We start from the raw sequence: 17196 nt of genomic DNA, 5'->3' as shown, positions 1-17196 counted from the left end.
TTCCTTCCTCTGCCTCTCTTACTTCCTTCCTATCTCTACCCCGTCTCTCTCACCCAAATACTTCCTTCTTCTCTCTCTTTCACAGTTCCTTTCCCTCTCTCCCCAATGTTCCTCCTATCTGTCTCACTCTCGCACACACACACACACACACACTTCCTCTCTCCCCTTTCTTCTATATCTCTCTCTTCCTGTCTCTTTCTCTCTCACTCCCACCTACATTCCTCTTTCTTCCAATTCCTCTCTCTCTCCCTTCCTATCTCTAACTTTTAAAAACACACACTTCCTTCCTGTCTCCTCACCATTCTTCCTTTATCTCTCTCTCTTTTCCTTATTTTCTCTCTTTCGTCCTTACACGAACATTTCCTTTCTATCTCTCTCTCTCTTTCTCTCACACATTCTTCCTTCCTCTCTTCCTATCCTTCCACTATCTCTCCTTTCCCATCTCTCTCTCACTCCCACTTCTATTCCTATCTCTTTTCCACTTCCTCTCTCTCTCTCACTCACATACACACTTTCTACCTATCTCTCTCAACTACCTTCCTATGTCTTTCTATTCCCATCTCTCTCTTTCTCACTCCCACTTCAATGCCTACATATTTTTCTCAATCCCTTCTTAGCTTTCTCTTACTCCTCCTTCAAATCTTTCTCTGTCTTGTCACCCTCTTCAAATTCCTTCCTATATATCTCTCTCCATTTTCTCTCTTCTTTTCCTGTCTTACTGTGCCGTTTTCTGTGTCCAGTCCGTCATTGATTCCTGCCTTTTCACAAAACCTCTATCTCTCTCTCTTCCTATTTCAGCATTTCTTCCTGTTTCCTCATCTCTCTGTCCTCATATCTCTTGCTCTTACCATCTCTCTCTCACTTGCTCTCTCTCTCTCTCTCTCTCTCTCTCTCTCTCTTGTTCACATACACACACTTCCTTTCTCTCTCTTCTCCTTCCTTTCTATATCTCTCTCACTCCCACTTCTATTCCTATCTCTTTTCCACTTCATCTCACACACCCACTTCCTTCCTTTCTCTCTCTTTCTCTCACACACTTCTTTTCTTCTTCTCTCTTCCCATCCTTCTTTTATCTCATTCTCTTTCCTTCTCTCTCCTATTACCACTTCTATTCCTGTCTCTTTTCTACTTCCTCTTTCTCTCCCTCACACACACACTTTGTTTCCCCCCCTTTCTCTCTCTCTCAACTACCTTCTGATGTCTTTCTGTTCCCATCTCTCTTTCACACTCCCACTTGAATGCCTACACCTTTCTCTCAATCCCTTCCTATCTCTCTCTCTCTTACTCCTCCTTCCAGTATCTCTTTCCATCTTTCTCTCTTCTTTTTCTGTCTTTCACTGTCGTTTTCTACATCCAGTCCTTCCATTGATTCCTGTCTTTTCACAAAACCTCTAGCTCTCTTCCTATTTTACTATTTCTTCTTGTTTCCTCATCTCTCTGTCCTCATATCTCTTGCTCTTTCCATCTCTCTCACTTGCCCTCTCTCTCTCTCTCTCTCTCTCTCTCTCTCTCTCTCTCTCTCCAGAGAATTCCAGACTACTGCTGATTTCCCAGAGGAGATGTAAACAAGTTCAATTATCCTGGTATTACCATAGCATCACACACACACACACACACACACACACACACACACACACACACACACACAAGAATTACCTTGAATATCCTAATTGTGTGGTTTGTGCTCCTGATGTGCTGGAGATCAGTGAAGTTGGTCATTTAAAGCTCGTTAGGTTCCGCTCTTCACTTCAGCACGTTCATGAGATTTATGAGTTTTGGAGAGTGATTATGACTCAACCTTAAATAGGATTGGAATTACAGCGGGAATTCTGACATAAAGTCTTCGGCTCTGTTTAGGCGGCCGACAGTAATGCTGAAATTCACTTTACGTTTCTGCCTTCACCTGATTGGACGTGAAGGGCCATGAACCACCCCCCTGGTGCGCCCATGGTTAAAAGAAACGTTGCTAAAATGTGTCTAAGTGACAGAGTGCCCTATTTGGTGGTAGGGTTTAATTCTTTTACAACAAATTATAATGATGTGACCACTTGATCTAGAAAAGTTGATAATGTGGCTTAAGAGTGCCTATCTATGGGTGCCCTTCTGTCCTTACAATAAAAGAGGGCGTCATTTAAGTTGCCTTTTATGCCATACCTTCTAGACAGTGTCCCAAAGGGTGTCCTTCTAAAGGGGGAAATATGATGTGAAGGAATAAAGACAGAGAGAAGACTATTTAATCATACATGATGCATCATAGCTTTTAAGAGCTTGTCGTGCAACCTAACCACAGCACCTTTTTCCCAATGTTTGCTGTGTCCCCTACATAGCACTTCTTATGCCTTTCTTTCAATGATTTTCAATTTTCAACGATTTTCGACTTTCAATGATTTTCTTCTCGCCAGATTTGTGGAGTGCACAACTTTCAGACAGATTCTCCCACCTGAGCTGTGGATTTCTGCAGCTCCTCCAGAGTGACTATGGGCCTCTTGGCTGCTTCTCTGACCAGTGCTCTCCTTGCTCATTCTGTCAGTTTGGGTGGACGGCCATGTCTTCGTAGGTTTGCAGTTGTTGAATACTTTTTACATTTTTTGGATGATGGATTAAATAGTGCTCTTTAGGATGCTCAAAGCATGGGATATGTTTTTTTTTTTTAAACCTAACCATGCTTTCAACTTTATCTCCACAACCTCATCTCTGACCTGTCTGGTGAGTTCCTTGGTCTTTACAATGCTGTTTGTTCACTAGTGTTCTCTAATAAACCACTGAGGCCTTCACAGAAGAGGTGTATTCATACTGTGACAAAATTACACACAGCTGGACTGTATTTAAGTCACTAATAAGTGACTTCTGAAGGGAATTTGATTAATTGTACGGGATTTTATTTAGGGGTTTCAGAGTTAAGGGGGAAGAATACTTTTGCACGTCACTCTTTTCAGATTTTTATTTGATTAAAACTTTCTAAACCTTGTATTATTACTTTTGTTTCACTTCACAATTATGTGCTAATTTGTGTTGGTCTTTTACTTAAAATCTCAATAATACACATTTAAGTTTGTGGTTGTAAGGTTTGTGGACACACCTTTATATTAGTGAATCCATTACTCTGCACCTGTTGCTGACACAGCTGCACACATAGAGTAGCTAGCTACTAGAATGTAACACTCTGGAGCAGCCAGAGTAAGATTATGACCCCAAGGTCACTGTGCCAAATGCCCTTAGGTTAGAAGTGGGCTAGAGTTGTATGAGGACCCAAGCATTGGACTGTAGGGTTTTCTGTAGTGAAGGACCTCCATCCAAAACTTCAATATGTGATATTGGAGCTGGAGTGGCAGAAATAATTCTCCATACAATGTCAGAATGCTCTCATGGAGCCCAATGCAATCAGGTGCTCATTACAGGAAAAGTAGAGCTTGACTAACGTTACCCCCCACTTGTTTTGATGTTAAACCGAGAAAATAACCAAGTCAGGGTTAATCCAGTCATAGCCGGAGGACTGGGTTTTGCTAGCCATCTTGCTAGATTGACTGGCTGGGTAATATTAATATGGCTAGCCTTAGCTAGCTAGCTGGTACAGTAACATAAACATAAGTTCTTAACCTGAAATTGCGATCTCTACTGATTTAGTGAATCCATTCATGGTGAAGTACGGGACCTTTGGAGAAACTATAGAAGGATTGACCTGTATACGTTTTCTTTCTTTTTAAATAAATGCATTTGTGAACATAACAGTGAGGCAGCAGTGCTAGTATCCAGTGCTCCAACGCTACTTCCGTCCCCCACAGCCTTGTTTTGGTACATGATGGTGCTGTAGGTGAATAAAACGTATGAAAATATCTACAGCATATATGGGCGGAGCCAGGACACTCTGGCCCAGCTGCCGTTTTTTAAACACCCAGAACCAAATGGTACAAAAGCAATCAGTAGCGGTTCTGAATGAGTGTCCAGACGCAGCAGAACCGCTGTTAATATGAGAACCGTGTCGGCTCTCAGCGGTGAGAATTAGGAGGAGCTGTAGATGAAGCAGAAAATGAGGCTTTAAGTGGGTCTTCCACACTCGCTTCTCCCTCAGCCTGACGGAGCCGAGAATCCGCCGACATCTTATCTGGGACAGCTCGGCGCATGTGTTCAGTGTGTGTGTGTGTGTGTGTGTGTGTGTGTGTGTGTGTGTGTGTGTCTGCAGGAGAGAAAGAAAGAAGGAGACAGAGAGAATCTGCCCTGTGTAAGGTTCATGTGACACTGCTGCATATGAGCTCCTCTGGAAAAGAGAGAGAGAGAGAAAAATAGAGAGAGAGGAAAAAGGGAGAAAGGGAGAGAGGCTAGCAAGGGAGGAATTGATGGCAAAGAGAGAGAGAGAGAGAGAGAGAGAGAGAGAGGAAGTGTATGTGAGTGTATGTTAGAAAGAGAAGAGAGAGAAAGATAAGCCCATCCCAACCAAACCTTTCCCAAAATTGTACACGTAATTACAAAATTGTGGTAGAATACAAAATAAGCAGAATTTGCTTTTAGCAGAAGCGTCTTCACAGTAATTTGCAAATTTGCAGCTGTCACCAGGCAGGATGTGCGGTGGCCCACTTAAATTTCTGAGTACTGAAATTTCTGAGCTCCCCTGATGATGTCCACCACACATCTGGGAGCACAAACACACCAGACAGTTCTGTAAAAGCAGTACAGAGGATGGAATTAGTATTTCAGAATGTCTAAAGCCACTGCTGTTTCCACTTGACAACTGATAAACTGCGAATTTCCATTTCTTTATACAAGCTGGATTAAATATAGGAAAATATGTGAATGTATAGGGTAGTATAGGGCAGTGTAGCGAGTATAGGTAAGTATAAGGTAGTATAGAAAAAACAGGATACTGTAGGGAAGTACAGTACGTATAGTGTGGTACAGGGAGTATAGGCAGTGTAGAGTAGTATAGGGTTATATAGGTAATATATGTATATTAGTAGAAGGTTTTACAGTGAATTACAGGTAGATATATAGGCAGAATAGAGTATTATGGGGAGCATACATTAATAAAGAGTAATAAAGTATAGTACAGGAAGTGGTAAGAGAACAGGGTAGTGTAGGAAGCACTGGGTATTAAAGAGTTGTATAGTGAGTAGTATAGGGTAATACAGATAGCATATGTTAGTAGAGGGTGATATAGGGATTCACAGGTTAGTATAGGGAGTGTGGGAAGTATTGCCTAGTATAGAGTAGTAAACATAGTATGACATATTAGGTCATAAGGGCGTTCAGTCTGCCTGATAATACGATGTACCATATTATTATTAGTTTGATATAAACAACAATGAGCAATTGTTACACTTATGCCAAATCTCCATCTTCCCATTACTCTATACTCCCTATACTTCTCTGTACGCCATACCACATAGTACTCTATACTACCCTATACTCCCTGTACTAATTTATATGCAATTTACTACCCCATAGTACTCTATACAGCCCTGCACTAACTTTACTGACCTTTATACTACTCTATACTACTATATATTCTACACTCTATACCCTATACTTTCTGGAATACTACCTATACTATACTTTAATATACCTTTTACTCCCCATACAACAGTATTCTCTTCATTCTCCCTGAGCTACATTATACTACCCTATATGCCCTATACTACACTTTATTACACTATACTCCCTATACTACCCTTCACTACTCTGTACTACCCTTTACTACTATATACTAAACTATACTATTTTTTTTGCTACACTCTATACCCTATACTACCCTTTATTCATATATACTTCCCTATACTCCCTATACTACCCTTCACTACTCTATACTACCCTTTATTCATATATACTTCCCTATACTCCCTATACTCCCCTTCACTACTCTATACTACCCTTTATTCATATATACTTCCCTATACTCCCTATACTACCCTTCACTACTCTATACTACCCTTTATTCATATATACTTCCCTATACTCCCTATACTACCCTTCACTACTCTATACTCCCCTTTATTCATATATACTTCCCTATACTCCCTATACTCCCCTTCACTACTCTATACTCCCTATACTACCCTTTATTCATATATACTTCCATATACTCCCTATACTACCCTTCACTACTCTATACTCCCTATACTACCCTTTATTCATATATACTTACCTATACTACCCTTCACTACTCTATACTCCCTATACTACCCTTTATTCATATATACTTCCCTATACTCCCTATACTACCCTTCACTACTCTATACTCCCTATACTACCCTTTATTCATATATACTTCCATATACTCCCTATACTACCCTTCACTATTCTATACTCCCTATACTACCCTTCACAATTCTATACTCCCTATACTACCCTTTATTCATATATACTTCCCTATACTCCCTATATTACCCTTCACTACTCTATACTCCCTACACTACCCTTCACTACTCTATACTCCCTACACTACCCTTCACTACTCTATACTCCCTATACTTCCTTATACTACTCTATACTCCCTATACTACCCTTTATTCATATATACTTCCCTATACTCCCTATACTACCCTTCACTACTCTATACTCCCTATACTTCCTTTTACTACTCTATACTCCCTATACTACTCTATACTCCCTATACTACCCTTTACTACTATATACTCCCTGTACTACCTTTTACTACTCTATACTCCCTATACTACTCTATACTACTCTATATTTACTAAACTTTACTTAATCTTAAATTTCTCTGTGCTACCTTACTTACCTTATACTATCCTTTATTACTCTATACTTCCTTATATTCCTTATTCTATTATATACTACTATATATACCCTAACTTCCTACACTACCCTATACTCCCTGAGATACCCGATACTACCTTACACTACCTATCCTACCTCTCATTACCTTATACATCCTATACTACCTTACATTTCTCTACACTTCCCTATATTACCTTACACTACTCTATGCTTTATATATATGCCCTATACTCCCTATGCTACCCTATATTCTCCATTCTACCCTATAACAATACCTGATACTACAATACAATACCTATACTATATCTTTTTATCTTCCTACACTACACTGTTCTCTCAGTCCTCCCTGATCTACAGTATATTCTACGCTATACCACCATACTACCTATACTACCTTATAATACACCATACTACATATACTACCTTTTACAAGTCTATACTAAACTATGTTACCTATACTATGCTTTACTACTCTATACTACCTTATATTACACCATACTACATATACTATCCTTTACTACTCTATACTAAACGATATTATCTATACTATGCTTTACTACTCTATACTACTCTACATTCCCTTTACTACGCTTTACCACCCTATACTACCCTATATGCCCTGTACACCTATATTACCCTGTAGTCCCTGAGCTACATTATACTACCCTATACTAGCTATTATACCCTATACTACCCTATACTCCCATATACCAACCAAAACTAGGAAAGAGCACTGGAAAGAAGAGAAGGTTAGCATGAAGAAGGAGAGAAAGAGAGAGAGTGTGAGAGAGAGAAAGAGAGTGTGAGAGAGAGAAAGAGAGAGAGTGTGAGAGAGAGAGAGTGAGAGAGTGCTCCAACAGAGGCCTCACTATTCTGCTTCAAATCCTCCCAAAACACAAGAACACTATTCTGTCTCTTCTCCTTCAAGCCTGTCACTCCCTCTCTCTCTCTATCCCCCTCCCTCCCTCCTCCCTCCCACGTTCCTTCTGATCCCCCTCCTCCTCTGCTCTCTCTTCCTTCATCTCTGCTTCCTTGCTCTCTTGTTATGGGACTTCATTCTCTCTCTCTCTCTCTCTCTCTCTCTTTCTCTCTCTCTTTCCATCTCTCGATCTCCTCCTCCCCTGCCTCCCACCCACGCACCCTCGTCTCTCCTCCTCTCCCCTTCTTCCTCCCTCCCTCCCTTCCTTTCATTTCATCATCATATACTTCTCTTCATCACCCCACTATATTTTTCACCCTCCGTTTCTCCGTATCTCCTCCCGCTGGAGCTCGGTGTCTTCTCTCCTCCTCCGTTCTCCTGCTCTCTCTCTCTCTCTCTTTCATCTCTGGTCTCCTCCTCTCCTCCTCTAGCACTCCTTTTTCTCCTCCATCTCCAGCGTTCTGAGCCACACAATTGGATTAGCCGGATGTGTCTCTATTTAAACCTCAGCAATTAGAGACGGCAGCAGTCTGAGAGCGGTGTGTGTTAGAACGGGCCTCACACACACACACACATGCGCGCAGCGGGGGGGCGCACAAAAACAAAAAAGAAACACACACACACAATAAAGCACACACAGGATCATATCAACACACACAATGAAGCACACAGGATCGTATAAACACACACACACACACACACACACTATTCACACTTATAATACAGTTAAAAGTGTTATAAACAAATATAGACAGAAATCCACAAAGTACACAATAATGTGTGTCTGTGTGTATGTACACTATATGGACAAAAGTACTGGGACACCTACTCTGATTCTAGAGCACTGTTCTGATGATTTCATTTTAATCAACAATAATAGTGTTAGTGAGGTCAGAACCTTAACCCACACCTTAACCCCAACCCCCCCATCTTATCCTAAATGTATTGGATGAAGCACCATCATTCCTGAGAACTCAGTTCCACTGCTCCACAGTTCAATGCTCGGGTGCTTTATACTTCTCTAGCATTAGGCATTGTGCAAAAATATTTGGACAGTGACACAACCTTCATATAATTTGGACTTTGCATGCCACCACACTGGATTTGAAATTAAACAAATGAGATATTATTGAAGCATCGGCTTTCAGCTTTAACTCAAGCAACTGAACAAAAATGAACTATGATACATTTAGCAATTACAATCTTTTTTCTTCAAAGCCACCTCGTTTTCTCATTCATTTAGATGCTTCTAAAAGCTCCCACACACAGAACGATGGATCGATATCCAGGTGGACATAATGAACAAACTGCCTGATATCTGAGACACCGTTTCACCATAGTATCAAAAAGATTTGGGATCTAAAACATACATTTCCCTCCAAATTGGTGGAGGGAGACATACAGTGTGTGACAAAACATATATTCTTTAAAACCAGCACAACATGACACGCTAACAGCTTCTTCCCCAGAGCTGTAGCACTCCTTAACCCCAGTGGACACCTCCAACCCCAGTCTCCAACCTCAACCTCACTCACTGAACTTTATTGATTGGATGTACAATTCAGTCACTTGCACTTTGCTTATTTGCACAACTGTACAGATGTTCTGTACAAATGTATACTTTCAACTTGCAAAATGCAACTTTCTTTAAACAATATTTAACATAAACCTACCTCAAACTTTTTTTGGATACAATAATATTCATATGTGTCCAGTTCTGATTTCAATTTTATTCTATTTTATTTCATTTATCTCTAAGCTTCTATTGCTCTTCAGTGCTCTTTATTTCTTTAATTCTGTATTCTTATTCTATTTATTGTTTGTTGTACCTTTTTTGTAGTGTGATGTTTGTCAGTAGTCTGTGTAACTGCTACATGTTAAACATGAGTTGCTCTCACCAAGCCAAATTCCTTGTATGTGGAACATTCTTGGCAAAATAAAGTGATTCTGATTTAAAAAAATATATTTAAACACATTAGCCATCAACATCAACATTCAATATTCCATATACAACCTGCGTATGGAAAGAAAAGGATTCACAAACTTTTAAGCATCACTGTATGTGATATGATTTTAGCCACTTTTTCAAGACAGTGAACTACTTAGATAAGGAAGGTTTTGTTGTTTATATATAGAGGTGCATCTTAAAAAAAATGAATATTAGTGAAAAGGTACTTTATTTTAGTGATTCAGTACAAAATGTAAAACATAAATATTATATAAATGTATTACAAACACTATATTAAGCGTTTATTTATTTTATTATTGATAATTATGGCTTACAATGGCCAATGAAAACCCAAAGGTCTGTATCTCAGAAAATTTAAATATTATATAAGACCAATATATATATAATACTTTTGGCAGTGTGGGCAGTGTGCCTACTGGAAAATTAAATCTGCATCTCCCTAAAAGTGTTTAGCAGAGGGAAGCATGAAGTTCTGTAATATTTTCTGGGAAACTTTAGACTTGATAAAACACAGTGGATCAACACCAGCAGATGACATGTCTCTCCAAACCATCACTGATTGCTGGAAACTTCACTCTAGACCTCGAGCAGCTTGGACTGTGTGTCTCTCCACTCTTCCTCCAGACTCTGCTTCCTTGATTCCCGAATGAAATGCAGAATTTACTGATGGTCAGTGATGGTTTGGAGAGACATGTCATCTGCTGGTGTTGGTCCAACTGTTTTACATTTTGAACTGAATTACTAAAATAATTCGATTAACTTGTCAATGACATTCAATTTTTTTGAGATGCACCTGTATACATATATATCATTTCTGTAGGATACTCTGACTATGGATTATTAAACATACAGAATAGTGGGTTAGCTGCGATGCTAAGCACCTGGGTTAAAGCAGACACAGCAGATGGTGTGATCTGTTTTTTTTTTCTGAGCTGGATTACTCACTAATAGTTGATGAGAGGTCAATGCATGTTAAACACAGTAAATCTTGCTGTTCAATATGATGCATATTATATCTGTAGGTTACTCCAAACCTGAGTTACGAAGCCTAGAACAGTGTGTTAAACAGTTAATAAAATAATAATGTGAAGTATGAGAAGCTGTCTCATTAATGGTTGTGGCACACTTACCAGGGGTGCCAAAGTTTTTGCTTCTGCCTCTACATTACTGCAGGAAATATCTGTAATGCTTCAGCTGCGGAATGTCAACCAATCAGAGGATTCCCTTTGAGGAGAATTGTGGGAAATTTAGTGTGAAAGGCTACACTAGCTGTTTTTGTGTTCAGATCCAAGGAATGCTTGAACTAATCCAGAACCCAGACGATCAAAGTACCAGAAAATATTAGAACACATATTAAATCAGAATGTATTATTTTGCGTGTGTATCTGTGTATATGTGTGTGTTCACAGAGTAAATCATACAGGAGCAAACAATAACAATCAAGAGAGCATTAAAGTGCGACCGCATCCCCCCGAAAAAGAATCTAAAAAATACGACAAAAAAGAGAAAAAGACATGCAAGAAAAATACCTTCGTCCCTCGGCCTGTTCATCGTAGACTCATCGTGTTTTTTTGTGAGCGGACCTGGGGTTAAGACAAAAAAGGGGGGAAGAGAAAAGACAAAATTCAAAAAGAGGATTTTTACTGAGCTAAAAAAAATAAAAAAAACACAAAAATACTCCAAACAGAAAAACAAGAAACGGCTGAAAACGACAAACAGGCAGAAGACTCGCTTTTATTTCCAAAAGACTCGAAAACAGCAACGGAAACGGAAACGCAAAGACACATTAAAGACACACACACACACAGACACACACACACACACACACATTACACAGACCCACACTATCACTTACTGACGACAATTGTTGTTTTTTGTTTTATTGTAACTAAGTAACGCTGCTAAGCATAACACTAATCCTCCTAAGCCTGTGAACCCTAAACGTATCCTCTTAAGCTTTATACTAACACTGCTGAGCCTCATCTAAACTCTACTAAACTTAACCCTACTAAGCCGTATTAACCCTACTTAGCCTTACTACTTATTCCTATAAGCCTATCCCCACTTAAACCCACTAAACCTACTCTTAAACTTACTCAGTTAATAGCCTTAATCCTATTTTTTATCCTACTTCACTTAACCATAACCATCCTTAACCTAAAACTATTCTTTCTACAGTTAACTATAATCCGTATGTGCCTAACTAACTCTAACCATAATAAACATAACCTCCTAAGTCCTCCTAAAACTAACACTAAGCCTACTACACTTAACTCTATCCCCTTTAAGCCTAACCATAATCCTTGTAAGATTGATCATAATCCTACTAGCACAGTTTTATCCTACTAAGTCTAAACATAATTCTTTTAAAATGAACTCTAGTTGTACGAAACCTTAACTCTACTAAACCAAAAGTTAATCTTGAAAATACTACCTCCTAGCCCCTAAAGTTTAACCCTATCCCTTCTTAACCTTACCCTTATTCCTAACTCAAGCCTAACACTACTAAGCTTACCACACCTAACCCCAACCCTACTATAAACCCTTACCGTAACCCCAAGGCCTACTAAGCCTAATTTAAAGCCGTATGCCAACCCTATCAAGCCCAAAGCTAATCCTCTTAAACCTCTAAAACTGTAGCCCTTCTTAACCTAACCCTAATTTAAGATATCTTAATCCTACTAAACCTAATCCAAATTCTACTAAGATTTATGTTAAGTCTACTAAGCCAAAACCTACAGTTTACAACACCTTACCCACACCTTACCATGCCTGAAAATATTAATGATAATCCTCCTAATTCTACCATTAACCCTTCTAGGCCTAAACCCAATCCTAGTAATCTTAAAGCTTCATAATCCAACAAACACCGTCTTTAGTCTTACTTAGTCTAAACAAAATCATTTTAAGATCAATTCTAGTCCTACTATGTCTAACCTTATCCCTACTAATGCTAATTCTGAAAATACTCCCCATCTAAACCTAACTTTAAACCTTAAGTGGGTTACACCAAGTTTATCCCACTTAAGTTACTGTCTGAAATGCTACACAAAATCTTTTTAAGATTAACTCTAGTCCTAATATGCCTAATTTTAACCCTACCAAACCTAAAGCTAATCCTAAAAATACAAACTTCAACCCTCCTACTCCTTACCCTTAACCTAGTAAGATTAACCCTACAAAGCCTAATCGTAATAAAAGCCTTATCTAAAACCGATAAAGCCTTATACCAACCTTACTAACCCCAAAGCTAATGATTCGAAGCCTAACTCTAATTCTAGCAAGCTTAACCCTCTTATGTCTAATCCAAATCAAACAAGATTTATGCTAACCCTACTAATTTAAAACCTGAGATTACAACACCTAAACTCAACCATACTAAAACTAACTCTAATCCTCTTAAGCCTACATTAACACTTCTAAGACTCAAATCCTAGTAATCTTGAAGCTTCATAATCCAACTAACACTGTCTTTAATTCTACTAAATCTAACCATTATCCTTTTAAGGTAAAGTCTTAACTTAAGGTCTTAACTTAACCCAACTAAACCTACTGCTAATCCTGAAAATACTCTAAGCCATCTAAACCTAACATTAAAACTAGCAAGCTTGACCCTACAAAGCCTAACTCTAACTCCAACCTGTACTAATCTAAAACCAATACAACCCTAACCCTATCCCTTCTTAAACTAAACCTTAACCCTTCTAAACCTAATCCAAATTCCACTTAGATTTATGCTAACCCAACTAAGATTACAACACTTTACCCCAACCCTAATATACCTAATGCTAATTCTCTTAAACCTACCATTAACACTTCTAAGACTAACCCTAATCCTAATAATCTCAAAGCGTCATAATTCAACTAACACTGTTTAAATCCTGAGTCTTAATAAATAAATATAATCATCATAATCAATAAGATCAACTCCAGTCCTACTTAACAAACATAATAAACCTAATAAACATAATGCAAATCCTGAAAAACCAAACTCTAATCCATCTAAACCTAACCCTAAACCTAGTGAGCTTAATCCTACAAAGCCTAAACCTAACCCCAACCTCTGCTAAGACAAATCTAAAGTCTTATGTCAACCCTACCAATCTCAAACCTAATCCCTTTAAGCCTAACCTTACTCCTTTTAAGATTAACTCTAGTCCTACTATGTCTAACCTTAACCCTACTAAACCTAATGCTAATCCATAAAAAGACTTGCTCTATCACGCTTTTTAACTTAAACCTAATAAGCTTAACCCTACAAAGCCTAACCCTAACTCCTACTAAGCTCAATCTAAAACCAACAAAGTATTTTGGCAATCCTACTAAGACGAAAGCTAATACTCATTAGCCTTGCCCTATCCCCTCTTAACCTAACCTTAAATCAAGCAAGATTAACCCTACTAACCTTAATCCAAATTATCCTAAAATTTATGTTAACCCTACTAAGCCAAAACCTAAGCTTACTACACCTAACCTCAACCATACTAAACCTAACACTGTACCTAGTAATCTTAACCCTACAAAGCCTAACTCTAATCCCAACACCTATTAAGCATAATCTAAATCCTAGTAAGATTTATGCTAACGCTGCTAAACCAAAACCTAAGCTTACAACACCTAACCCCAACCCTGCTAAACCTAATGCTAATCCTACTAAATTTAACTTTAATCCTACTACACCTAACATTACCCTGCTAAACCTAATGCTAATCATACTAAATTTAACTTTAATCCTACTACACCTAACATTACCCTGCTAAACCTAATGCTAATCCTACTAAATTTAACTTTAATCCTACTACACCTAACATTACCCTGCTAAACCTAATGCTAATCCTACTAAATTTAACTTTAATCCTACTACACCTAACATTACCCTGCTAAACCTAATGCTAATCCTGCTAATCTTAACTTTAATCCTACTACACCTAACATTACCCTGCTAAACATAATGCTAATCCTCCTAAGATTAACTTTAATCCTACTGCACCTAACTGTAATCCTACTAAACCTAATGCTAATCCTACTAAATTTAACTTTAATCCTACTACACCTAACATTAACCCTGGTTAACCTAATGCTAATCCTGCTAATCTTAACTTTAATCCTACGATACCTGACATTAATCCTGCTAAACCTAATGATAATCCTCCTTGGCTTAACTTTAATCCTACTACATCTAACATTAACCCTGCTAAACCTAATGCTACTTCTCCTAATCTTAACTTTAATCCTACTGCACCTAACTGTAACCCTGCTAAACTACTAATCCTCCTAAAAACCTATTTTTTCACATTGTACTGCTTTTGGGAGAACATTTAGCAATCTGTCAAGATCTGGCAAACACAAGCACTTGCTTTACCTTTTCCTCACACACACACACACACACACACACACACAAAACAACTATAAAAAAGATGCCCAAAAGGATTCTCTGGAACACTGCCATAAAAAGACCACATTTGGTTTAGAGAGCCAACAGATGGTTGTGTAAAGAAGACGTTTTGGTAATGAGATGTGTAAGTGTGATTCTTGGAACCACAAATCTGTGTCAAAAAACAAATTCTAAAGCTAGTATGAAGAACCAGCAAAGATTGTAAAGGTTCTAAAGCGTTTCAAAGTTTCATGTATGTCTAGAACCATTTGGGAAACTTATCTGACTTGTCTAGAAGCTTGTCTTTCTTTTTATGATTCTCAGTTGGGTTTAGGTCAGGAGATTTTTGGGGCACTTGTTTGGTTTACTATGTAATCCTTTAATGTGTCCTTTATTTTTTAAAATATATTTTTACTATTAATCTACAATGTAGAAATAAATTAAATGAAGACAAAAAATTGTCAGTGCTTTGAAAAAGTTTGGGCACCTTTGGGCATCTTCTCTGAAGAGTGGCAACATGGGAGCCTCAAAACAAAACTCTCAAATGACCTGAAAACAAAGATTGTTCAACATCATGGTTTAGAGGAAGGATACAAAAAGCCATCTCAGAGATTTTAACTGAGTTAAAACGGAAGATCACAGGCACAGTTCTAGTTCAGGTCTGAAGTGACAGACCAAGAAAAATCTCAGATAATCAGAGGAGAAGGAGGGTGACCAGCTCTAAACACCTTTTCTGTGCACACGCCACAAACAGAGTCGCTTGAGGTATGCTAAAGCTAGAACACAATTAGACAAGTCAGCTTCATTTTGAAATAAGGTGCTGTGAACTGATGAAACTAAAATTGAGTGATATGGAAGGCGGTTATTTATGCATGACAGAAAAAGAACACAGCATCCCAAGACAAACACTTTACTGCTCCCCACAGTAAAAATTGGTGGTGGTTCCATCATGCTGTGGGGCTGTGTGGTCAGTGCAGGTACTGGGAACCTTTTTAAAGTTGAGGGGCTCATAGATTTCAGTCAATATCAGCAGATTCTTGAGAACAATGTTTAAGAATCAGTGAGAAACTGGAGATGATTTGTACAGAAGAACAACCAATAACGGAAAATCATGAAAATTATCAGGGGTTCACATTCATACCACTGTATGTGTATGTGTTTTATTTAATTTGTGAAAGCAATGCTGCACAGTAGAATGATGCACCACCCTCTTGAGTCAGCAAAACCTTCCTGCAGCTTTTTGGCAGTCAAATGAGGGTTTTGATTTGCCTGTCTTGCCAGCATACAAATGTTGAAGTGTTGATTAAGCATAATTTAATAGTTATGAAATTAAAGATTAAAGATGGTTGATAATGTCATGGTTGTATGTGTTGCTTGGTGGTTGTAATGCATTGCTAAGTGATTGATATGCTATTGCTAGGTGGTTGCTGTGATGCCTTGGTGGTTGCTCTGGTGCTGCTAAGCAATTGCTTTGTGGTTGAAATAGTGTTGCTAGGTGGTTGCTGTGGTGTTGTGAAGTGGATGCTATGGTGTTGCTACGTGGTTGTTACGTGGTTGCTTTAGTGTTGGTAAGATGTGGCTAATTTTTTGCTATGGTGGTTGATAAGGTGCTCTTCTAAATGTCTGCACATTCCACCAGTCATTTCTATAGGGAATATATGTATAGGGAATTCTTGACCAATGCCGATCTCCAATATTACAATATTACATTAACATGTATCTGCCAATGTCAATACTGATATATTGTAGCTTTCAACCAACTGTGTGCAAACAATAAATTCAAAGTTTTTGGTTTCACATTTATTTAGCGAACTAGTCCTAACATAGAGTGGGCACAGCTTTAAACTCTATTTTAATTCAATTAACAAGTTAAATAAAAAAGCCAGTGTTGGCCAATTGTAGTAGAGCAGCCAGAACCGGCATACAATAAATACGTCAGCAAGTATCGGTTTAAAATATCGACCAAATCTAGGCATCATCCTGATGCTGATGATTAAAAAATTAAACAATTATCTGCCGAATCTAGTTTCTAGGCCTGTCACAATAACTACATTATCGACTTATCGTTCAATAAATGGACATGACCTCAATCATTTTAATAATCGTGATATCATCCACTTTGTTTGCACTTACAAATATTGTGACTATGGACGTGGCTGCAGTGACCCAGTAGTGTGGAAGCACAGAGAGACACAGACACAG

At 38.4% G+C, this 17196-nt stretch overlaps 1 protein-coding gene across 1 annotated transcript in view; it reads right to left on the bottom strand.

Annotated features, from left to right (window-relative positions):
- The window catches only part of nlgn2b (neuroligin 2b), a 194155-nt gene that overhangs the window by 70436 nt on the left and 106523 nt on the right, over window positions 1-17196 (bottom strand). The window contains exon 3 of the mRNA XM_007231175.4: window positions 11150-11203. Within this exon, the coding sequence (XP_007231237.3) occupies window positions 11150-11203 (54 nt within the window). The remainder of the gene's footprint in view (window positions 1-11149; window positions 11204-17196) is intronic.

This window comes from Astyanax mexicanus, chromosome 20 (assembly GCF_023375975.1).
Source record: "Astyanax mexicanus isolate ESR-SI-001 chromosome 20, AstMex3_surface, whole genome shotgun sequence".
NCBI lineage: Eukaryota > Metazoa > Chordata > Actinopteri > Characiformes > Acestrorhamphidae > Astyanax > Astyanax mexicanus.
Note: the sequence above shows the minus strand (reverse complement) of the source record. Positions and strands in the feature narration are given on the sequence as shown.